At 36.4% G+C, this 10,637-nt stretch overlaps 3 protein-coding genes across 3 annotated transcripts; 1 reads left to right on the forward strand and 2 right to left on the reverse strand.

The window, feature by feature from the left end:
- The first annotated feature begins 484 nt into the window (after positions 1 to 484).
- On the forward strand, positions 485 to 1,391 carry LOC143561244 (proteasome subunit alpha type-4). Its single transcript, XM_077049378.1, has one exon. The coding sequence runs from the start codon at positions 520 to 522 to the stop codon at positions 1,267 to 1,269; it is 750 nt and encodes a 249-aa protein (XP_076905493.1). The 5' UTR covers positions 485 to 519; the 3' UTR covers positions 1,270 to 1,391.
- A 949-nt stretch (positions 1,392 to 2,340) lies between these two features.
- On the reverse strand, positions 2,341 to 3,655 carry LOC143560984 (ERBB-3 BINDING PROTEIN 1-like). The gene is made up of 6 exons (XM_077049156.1): positions 3,633 to 3,655; positions 3,483 to 3,576; positions 3,246 to 3,382; positions 3,065 to 3,156; positions 2,812 to 2,991; positions 2,341 to 2,402 (listed from the first exon to the last, which is right to left on the reverse strand). The coding sequence occupies exons 1-6, from the start codon at positions 3,653 to 3,655 to the stop codon at positions 2,341 to 2,343; spliced, it is 588 nt and encodes a 195-aa protein (XP_076905271.1).
- A 1,684-nt stretch (positions 3,656 to 5,339) lies between these two features.
- LOC143560993 (ERBB-3 BINDING PROTEIN 1-like) lies at positions 5,340 to 6,122 on the reverse strand. The gene is made up of 5 exons (XM_077049164.1): positions 6,026 to 6,122; positions 5,868 to 5,952; positions 5,644 to 5,793; positions 5,420 to 5,573; positions 5,340 to 5,357 (listed from the first exon to the last, which is right to left on the reverse strand). The coding sequence occupies exons 1-5, from the start codon at positions 6,120 to 6,122 to the stop codon at positions 5,340 to 5,342; spliced, it is 504 nt and encodes a 167-aa protein (XP_076905279.1).
- Positions 6,123 to 10,637: the final 4,515 nt, after the last annotated feature.

The following is a 10,637-nucleotide window of genomic DNA, read 5'->3' on the forward strand; positions in this document are numbered from 1 at the left end:
ATTATAAAGAAACTTATTTTTGGGAACTTATATATATGGCAAGTATCATAAATCTACTAATATTTATAACAAAATACGTGAATATCAATATAAGTAAAAAAGATACATCTTTAAATACTAAAGCATCTAAAATTTGAAAATCATTAATTGAAAAAATGACAGTCAATCTTTAATGTTATAAAAATATGAATTATGTTTAATTTTTTAAAGTTAAAATATGTTTGAGTTGACCGACTAGATCCAATTGTGGCGGAGGTTGACCATTTTTTATCGATTTCGAGTAACTAGGCGGAGTTAAAGAAAGTCGCCTCGGCACCATACCTTGTAGCGATTACTCGGCGAGTACTCGGTGCCTCGTCGGGAGTTTTACAACCATGCTTGTTACCCAACTGCCCATTTGGTCGCCTTTAGTTATATCCCTCAACTTTGTTATGCTTTTGCATTGTTTCTAAATTCTAACTATCTGTTTCTTGATTAGTGAAACCGCTTTAACTTTTTTATGGCAATGCTAAATAACAGATGTCGAGAAGGTACGACAGCCGAACAACAATCTTCTCCCCTGAGGGCCGTCTCTACCAGGTCGAGTATGCAATGGAAGCTATTGGAAACGCAGGGTCTGCCATCGGGATCCTCTCAAAAGATGGTGTAGTCTTGGTTGGTGAAAAGAAAGTCACTTCAAAGCTCCTTCAAACCTCAACCTCAACCGAAAAAATGTACAAAATTGATGACCACATCGCATGTGCTGTAGCCGGTATTATGTCAGACGCCAACATCCTCATCAACACGGCCCGAGTCCAAGCCCAACGCTACACCTTTTCTTACCAAGAGCCCATGCCCGTTGAACAGTTGGTTCAGTCACTCTGTGACACCAAACAGGGCTACACTCAGTTTGGTGGGCTCCGCCCTTTTGGGGTCTCGTTTTTGTTTGCTGGGTGGGATAAGAACTACGGGTTTCAGCTTTACATGAGTGACCCGAGTGGGAACTATGGTGGGTGGAAGGCGGCGGCTATTGGTGCTAATAATCAGGCCGCTCAGTCGATGCTGAAACAGGACTATAAGGATGATATTAGTCGTGAAGAGGCGGTCCAGCTGGCACTTAAGGTTCTTAGCAAGACGATGGACAGTACGAGCCTTAGTTCTGATAAGCTTGAGCTGGCTGAAGTTTATTTGACTTCATCTGGGAAGGTTAAGTATGAGGTGTGCGCACCGGATGCTTTGAGTAAGATGTTGGTTAAGTATGGTGTTACCCAGCCTGCTGCAGAGGCTTAAGGTTTTTATTTGGATGATGGTGGTTTGAGTTGTATGGTTGGATCTTTATATTTTGTTATGTTGATGTCAAAACCTCTGATAAATTATTGACTTTATGTTTAAATTGTGTTATGTAGGTCTAAGTTTTACAAGTTTGGGATTCCTTATTTTTACCCCCTTATGACTTGTCATAAGTTACAAAATCCTCCTTTTTAGACATTAAGCATTAATCTATTACTGAATTACTATAGTTTTTAAAATTATATTCTTGGATCATATCTAAGATTTTTTAGAAAGTTAGACTATTACTGAATTACAATTGTTTCTGTAAATCATATTAAAGTTAGTACATAACTCGAAAGAAATAGGCTAAAACCAGTTTCCGAATAAGTTTCTTTTCCCTTCCCCCAGATCAATGAAGGGAGAACTTGATTATTCCGAAGAACCAGAAATGAAGTGTCTTTAAGGTGGAGAACTGGACCAAGAATTCTCTTTTTACATCATCAATTGAAACATTGTTTGCAGCAACCCAGGATTAATCAATCCAGTCTCTGTTCATTTCTTTTTCTTATTAATAAATTGATCTCTTTACTTGGCTTTGGTTTCATTAAGATTTTGTCCCTATGCTTTAAAAGTTCGCTACATTGGCTTTGATAATTTTGCTGCCATCACCACTTTGGTTGGGTGCCTTACGTACAGCAAGTGTTGTCTGTTTAAGAGAGACATCGCTACCACTACGATAGACGCCTTTTAATGAAAAAAAGACTGAATAGTTAGTAGTTGTTGGTCAACAATTGTTGAAAGTTGCTTCAAAGCAAAAGCTAAAAGATGCAATATATGTAACTTGTTACATATTTTATTATTAAAGAGTTGTAAAAGAAATGCATATTTTTTGTCAAAAAATTTGGGGACGTTAAATAAAGTAGAGAGCAGATAGTGAAAAACTATAAAACCATAAACCGGTTATTTAATCTAAGAAGCAAATTATATATCAGACAGGTTATGAATCAAATGTGTACATGCTTTTAGACAACAAACAATTTGATTCAACCAAAATTGCATTTCAAACTCTCCCATACATCCCATCCATCCTTAGGCGCCAGTTCCACCATTTGTTGCATCTTCCGTTCCTTCAACCTTTTCAGCACCCTTCCCTGTCATCACAAAACCCAACGTTAACTTTGTTACAAAATAACACTTTTTAACCGACTATGCCCCGTAGAATTTAATAACGGAAAAAAACAATTTACAACTCAATTTTGGCATATCAAACTTAGTTTAATAAGTCACTAGTTTAATATATGTATATCAAATGATAACCTGTTAAGTTTTTGATAAAGCGTCAACATATTTACAAATGAAAAAGGATCTTTACCATATAAGCCATTAATTTTGTAAAATCAAAACTAAGTTTGAGATATTTTTAATATAATAAAATTAGGTTTAGGGTTTATAACATAAAGTTCAGTGAATTTTTCTATAAAAACTAGTGACTTTTTAGTGTATAATACAACATAGTCTAAATCAGCCCATTACATAAACTAAATACACATGCCAACTCACCTTTCTTCTTCTTGCCACCTCCTTTCTTTTTGGACTTCACAGGAAGAGATAACCACCCTTTGATCTCAGGGTCATCGACGGTTTTAGTTGGCTGCAACTCTTGAAGGGCATGAGATGTTATGCGGTCTGAACCATTTGGCATAAGAAGAACCGTGAACTTGATATGAGCCACAAAGTCACCTGCACACCGCCCACATTTAGTCTACTGCAATTAGCAATAGAATGTGCCATGCAAACTGAAACAGTCAATTACCAGGCTTTTCATGAAGAACGGGGTATGGCTGCAAAAGCTCATGGTTAACACATTCCACTAATCCTAATCGAGCACGCTTCTCTTCCAAAGCTCTGTTACCAAACAGATGATTTCAAATTATAATACATAAACAAACAAAGAAATAAATAAAATACAAGTTGCACATATATTAAAAATATACCTGGCTGAGAATGGCATGATTGGGAAATTTTGACTGATCTCACTGAATATATAGCGAGATGCTTTCATCTTCAAGTGATAACTTTTATCAACTGCTCTTTTATATATTGTTGTCTGTTTTTCATCCAACAACTTTGGCTGCAGAATAATCAAGAAACCATTAGTGATAGCTTAACTAATGGCTTAACTATATAAAGAAAAAAACATAATGTTATAGAAAATAAAAATTGGTTTTTACCTTGCCATCTCCTGTGCTGGTGACTATATCAATTGCATAAACCTCGTTTTCCTCAAACTCAGCATCATCGACTCGGGTTTCAGGGTTTGAAACACTCAACACAACTTTGTTCCCATCGATCACAAATTGTTTCAATTGATGAGTAAGAACGCCTTCCACAATTTTGCAGTCATATGCAGCAGCAACCTTCTGTATGGCTTCGGTAACCTCTTGGTTCTGAAACAACAAATATATCTTGGAAATGAATTGATGTGTCACCATAACAATAACTACGACAAGTATGCTTTTAAAGCCAGAATAAAGCATCTATCAGAGTAACTATGACAAAAAACATTTAGAATATTCATCCATAGTTTTTATAAGTATTCATCATTTAGAGAAAAGCTGTATGGATCAAGATGTTATAACTATATTGAACATGACTTTCTATCAGTGTAACTATGACAAATAATAAGCATCATGGGAGTTACTCCATAGCTCACTAAAAAGCATCATCATTTAGAAAGATCATGTTTCAACTCACCCAAAAAAGCATCATTAACAAAACAAAAAAAACAAAAGGGTCAAAAAGACCAAACTGCAATTAGTATGATGACTTAAAAGCGGATAATAGGAATTAAAATAATATATTCATCATAAAGACAAAATTATGCTGCGCATGACTTTCTATCAGTGTAACTATGACAATTAGAAGCATCATTGGAGTAACTCCATAGCCTATTGAAAAGCATCATCATTTAGAAAGATCACATTACAAATCACTAGAAAAAAATCAACAAAAGTTAAACAACAAACGTGTCAAGAGAGGCGTATGAAGACAGGTTATGTCAATCATAATGCTTTAACTATACTAAACATGATTTTCCATCAGTGTAACTATGACTATTAAAAGCATCATTGGAGAAACTCCATAGCTCGTTCATAAACATCATCATTTAGAAAGATCACATTTCACTCACCAAAAATAGTATCATCAACAAAACAAAACAATATCAATAAAAGAGTGTCAAAAAAGAGGAAAATAAAAATGAGCATTATACTATAAAATATAGGCTCACAGGAAGCACACTCAACCAACTGTGTAGCTGAATGTGAAAAAATACGAGATTAAGCCAAAAAAGATATAGGCAACAGGGAAAAAGAGGAGATCAAAAAACAAGTGACCACCTCGGCAAAGCTGCCTCATGTGAACACTATGTCACGGCATACTTTCATCGACACATAGGCTCAAAAAGTGAAAGAAATGATGAATACAGTACCAAACTAGTTAATACTATATAGGCTCACAAGGGGCACATTCAACCAATTATGTGGTTGAATATTAAGCAAACCCAAGACCAAGCCAGAGCAATATAGGCAACAGGGAAAAAGAGGAAATCAAGAAAGATGTGATAACCTCGGCAAGGTTATCCTCCAAAAACACTTAGGTCACACAATATACAATCAAAACATAATGTCAAATGGCTATACAAGTAAAATACCCTTCAAATATTATTATAGGCTCACATAGAGCACACTCAACCAACTGTGTGGTTGAATGTTAAGAAAACCTGAGAACAAGCCGAAGTTGTTATTGGCAACAGGGAAAAAGAGGAAATCAAGAAAAAAAAGTGATCACCTCAGCAAAGTTGCCTAATCTAAACCAGTAAATCACAAACATACATATAACAAATAAGTTCAAAAATCCCAATCAACAAATAGAGTAAACAAATGTAGTACCAAACTGTTTATACAAGTAAAACTCCCTCTAAAATATATGCAAGTTCAGATGACAGCAAAACAGTTAAAAAAAGGCGAAAAAAACAAAAAAGTGAAAATGGTTCATTTTTGTTTAATATAGCCCAAGAATAACTTAAACTAGCAATGCCAAAGAGACTGTAAACCATTTAAAAATCATCTCAAAATGTTTAAAATTCTAAACTGTAAACCATAATTACCTTCTTCCCAGGCTTAACAAGTCTTAAAGCAACCTCAGCAGCAGTATTAGCAGCTGCAATCACATCAGCTGCTCTACCAGTAACAGGCCCTTGTTGAAGCACATGAGTGTGTGCCACCACAGCAATGAACCCATCTATATGACACCCCATATCACTGCAGCCCAACAAAAACCATCACTAACTGACACCCATAATCAAACTTGAATCACAAAAAACACACTTACATTTTCAAAATGTCACCTTCTTCCAACACAGTTTCATCACTGGCAAGTGGAGAGTAATGACAGACAGTGTTGTTGACAGACACACATGTTGGGAATGCAACCCCTCTTTCAATCTTCTTCTTAACATTCTTGTACATACTCCCAGTTTGCCTGCAATCAAAATCACAAATTACCAATATTTTTATTAAAAAAAGAAAAAAATAATAATAATCAAGAAAGCATACTCTCTGATAAAGGAGTCTCCTTTTTCACATATATCAACAATCTTGGCTTTGGGTTTGCATTCTGACAAAACCAATTGAAGGGCCTCTGTAAAAAATAAAAATTAGACAAACAAGGGTTAACCATAATAATATTATTAATATTAATAATGGTTGCTTACTGTTAAGAATCTCGGCTGCTAATTTGTACTTGGTAACTACTTCCGGAGAAGAGAGATCCAACTCCTTCTCTTCAACTTTTTCATCGTCAGAAGACATGATTGAATCAGAGAGCAATTAGGGTTTGAAGAATGAGTGCTAGGGTTTTGAAGTCGGCGGTGATTGTGAGTGAGTCCGTTTATTATATAAACTTGGTAGTGGGGTTTCGTTTTTAGGGTTTATGGTTACATGCCACGTCACTAGTCTTTTTTTTTTCTTTTTCTCTTTTTTTTCTCTGAATATTTAAAACTGAAAAATCAAAATTTACTATCACACTCAATTTACTCAAATCACAAAAGCGTTTTTGGTTGTAATTATTTATATTGGTATGGCAATTTTATAGTATGTTCGAAAACTTATTAACGTTTAGGGTTAGGAGGTCTGTTATTTCTTCAACGATGTGGTAGATAACAACGTGGGATAAAAAGGGCATGACCCGGTGCAATGAGGAACATAAGACTCCTCGTCATCAAAAGTTGAGCCATAATATATAAAAATATAGAAAAAGTTTTCGATTGATGTTAACAGGTTTACTTTACCTTATTCGTTCATTAATCACATGTTTTTTATTGTCGTATCCATCAAAAATAGTTATTATCATTTTACAAAACGTCTTTATGAGAATATAGAGTTTACCACAACATTTTATTTTTATTTATCAAACGGGATCTTTAGTGGGGTTTCACTATTCAATGACAGCAACATTTTCATATAAAAAATAGATAACAACAACCATAACAATGAATCCCACGTATAGCAAAAACTATTAGTAGGATTTAAGAAGGGTGAGATGTAAGTAAACCTTACATTTATCCCTAGGAATAGAAAGACTGCTTCCAAGAAACCCTGACTCCAAAACAAACAACATAATAGTAGAAAAACAAATAAAGTATAAAATAGAATATTAGAAAAATGTATTGTTTAGCATTAACGAAAAAAATAAAAAAAAATAATAATAAATTAAAAGAAGGATGATAAATAAATAAAATAATTTTAATAAATGGCAGTACTAGTAGTAGTAATAATAAATAACAATAATAATAATAATAATAATAATAATAATAATAATCTATATCTATATCTATAATATATATAAACGAAGACTCTAAAATCCTATGTGTCGCGATGTGGTCGCTCCCCCATTTTATGGAAGCCACCAGATTGCTTGATTTTTAAATGAAGGTCTCTCATTGATTTAACCCAGGGTCGAGCACACGTACAACCCAAACACGTAACATCCGATGATGATCATGCCACACGAGCCTCCCCCCTCACGGGCTTTTCAGGGCCCGCCACAGGATTTAAGAACTTGAGTAGTATAGTTTAGCCCGGCCACGATCACCATCCATCCGTATGCAAACACAAAGTAGGCATACGCAACATCCTTAGTCGAAAACGACTAATTAACATCGCCAATTATCGGCCACAAAGTAACGCATGCATAAACACGCTTGTATATATATGTATATATACTTATATATATATATATAACATTCCAAACATACCATCATGAAAGTAAGCCTAGGGTCATAAAGTAACACCGGCATACACATTCATAAATATCATCTCATGACATACTACAATACGAGTAAGCCTTCATCCTTGAGTCTAGACCATAAGTAATGTTTATAACCTTATAAAATATATAACCATAAACGAGCCTTAAATATTCCAGGGCATAGAGTATAATTCACACATATTTTCATGAACCCACAAACACAAGTAAAGCCATATAAAACCATCTAATTAGTTTAAACGAGTATAGTCGGATAAAACTGTAATATGGTGTGCATGCTAGCCCAAAACGTAAAAAGAGTAAAAGGGGAATCATGAACTCACCTGACACGAGTCACGCAAATACCAACGAATTAGAGAACCTCAAAGCCAATCCACAAATCACAAGCCTGTCGAATTGCACACAAAGATTACTAACTAAACCATACCGACTTGTTTATCCTACGAGGCGTCCTAACATGGTTCGAGTTACCTAAATCCTTGACCTCATCAAAATCAATCATAACAGCCCCCGGGGCCTTACATTTACCAACACGGCCGTTAGATACTCCCGGGAATAAAGAATTCCCAAATTACCCTCGGAAGCACTAGGTGATCTAACACGCGCGTTTAAGATTCGTTTAGGCAATTAACATCCAACTCAACCCCGTGTGGACCCAATGTGATAAATTCACACCCAACAAGTCCACACGACTCTACACGAGTCAAATGGGTCGGTAACTCGCAAGTACAACGCATCAACTATCAATAAACGCAATTGCGCGTTGTACCGACCCGTTTGAGTAACCGACAACCAATTCAGCCCCATAACTTATAAAAATGATTTTTCAACAGCCCTTACATCAACCCAAGTTCCCCCGAGCTAAATTGGTCGTTAATCACTTCAACCCTCGCGTTAAACGCATCAAACTACAATTCTAGTCAACCGAACACTAACATTCAAACTACAACTAGTTGACCAATCAAACGAACACCAATGAACATGATTTTAAAGTATGTTATACTAGACATACCTAGGAAGCTTTTGGTGCAAAAACCTTAGCCAAAACAGCCCAGGAACTACTCAATTGGACAGCCACCCGACAAGCCTAAAAACAACCGAATTTCGGCGAATAAACGCGCCATATGGATGAATTAAGGTGAAAAAGAGTTGTAGGACTTTAGTACCGACCTGGAATTGCACTTTCAGAGGCTAGACGGTGGCTGATTGCACACAAAACGAGGAGAGAAGGGGGTGGGGGTTGCGCCGATCAGACCAAGGTGGGGTTAGGGTTAATTATTATTTTTTGTATAATGTAATAACAATAATACATTCTAGTCCCTCCACTTTATCAATGGCTGAACTTTTAAGAAAAGTTAAGTATGATAAGCTTACGAGGATGGCAAGGAGCTCCCGGGAGAATGCCGAGTCAAGCCCGAAAGGTGCACACAACACTACAAGGTTAAACATTTTACCGGAAATTAACGGACGTTACAAGAACGCATTCATCCATTGCGAATGTTCGAGCAACAAAAGGACTAAATTCACCTCGAGCGTTTTCGAAGAGCGGGCTCTCACTTGTGGAACACTTTCAAAACCATCCAAGGAACCGAGTTCACTATGGCAATGCCTTGGGATTATCTCAAAGAAGCAATGAAGAATGAATTTTGCCCCGAACATAAACTACAAAACCATCCAATGGAATTCTTACGGAATTTTCTGAAATAAATAAAATCTACTAATTTAATGAAATATTTTTGAGAATGAGGTGTGGCCTTAGAGTTTGTGTGTGTACATGATTTAAAATAATAAATAACAAATAATTAAATAAGTTGTAAACACATTAAAATAGAACACATAAGGTTATCAGATAAGCACGTATAGGGTCTTGAGCATATTACTAGGACTTTTCTAACAACCTATTTTATAACCTTTGACTCTGATACCAATCTGTCATCCTAATCTATGGCGTAATGTCGGGGTGCGAACCATTGGTTCACAGCTGTAACATCACAGAAAATTTGGTCCAATTTTGACAAGTTAATAAAGATAATGGACTAAAAATATTCATAAGTAATGGGAAGACAAGATAAAGAAAGAAAACATCTTATGCTAAGGAAATAAAGTATGGAAACTCCATCCCACATGGAAAGTGGTAAAGAAATGAAAGCACTTTATAAGGAAGGAACTTTCAATGATAATGTTCTTATGTGGTTAACCACTCTCCCTAGTCCTAGCGGAGGGTGCGAAGCACCCGACACGCATGCGCATGCGCACTGGCACGGGCGATGGGCGCTTCAATGGCGCACTTTGCACTTCGCACGCTCGCATCGTCGCGAGCCGCCTTTATTTTTTTGGATGTTGGGACGAGATCAAGACATGGCGAATTACCAAAAGATGAGGGACTAAAAATGGACAGATTTGAAATTTTGCATCTTCGTGCGACGCGAAGAATTTGAGTATTGCATCTTCGCGCGACGCGAAGTGGAGAGTTCACCGACGATCGACACGTGGAGACACGTCACGGACACGTGTCACCACGTGGTGACACGTGGCAAGCCTACTTGTTGAGTCAGCAAGCCTACTGCATTTGAAGCTAGATCGTTGATCTAGTATTTATAAAAACGTTATTCTCGTACTATAGGTTCTGGGTAACAAGACAATACAAATTAGTGAGAAAAACCAAACAAGAAAGAAAGGTGAATATATCCAACTTTTTGTAACTTTTATAATACAAGTCTTTGAATGTTTGCATGGGATTACGTATCCCTAAACCTTTATAAACATAGGTAACCGCTGGCCCTCAGGCTATTGTATATGTTTGTTTGGATCCTTACATATGTGGGTAGACGGTGGGCACACAATACCACACTTGCTAATGCCTCCGCTACGTTGGGCCGGACCTAACTAATGTCCGAGAGGGGATTATCTCGTGTATATTGGTAGTTGCTAAGTCCTCGATGTTGCGGTAGTGCTGAGTGGTTTCAACTAGAACTGGATGTTTATAATAGTAAATTTGAACTTGGATATTTCCTAAGCCACGATGGGCCGGGTCATAAGATACCCGAGGGGATAACTAA

Source organism: Bidens hawaiensis, unplaced genomic scaffold (genome assembly GCF_021521415.1).
Source record: "Bidens hawaiensis isolate Kalapana, Puna unplaced genomic scaffold, B.hawaiensis_p1.1 tig00001143_1, whole genome shotgun sequence".
NCBI classification, from domain to species: domain Eukaryota; kingdom Viridiplantae; phylum Streptophyta; class Magnoliopsida; order Asterales; family Asteraceae; genus Bidens; species Bidens hawaiensis.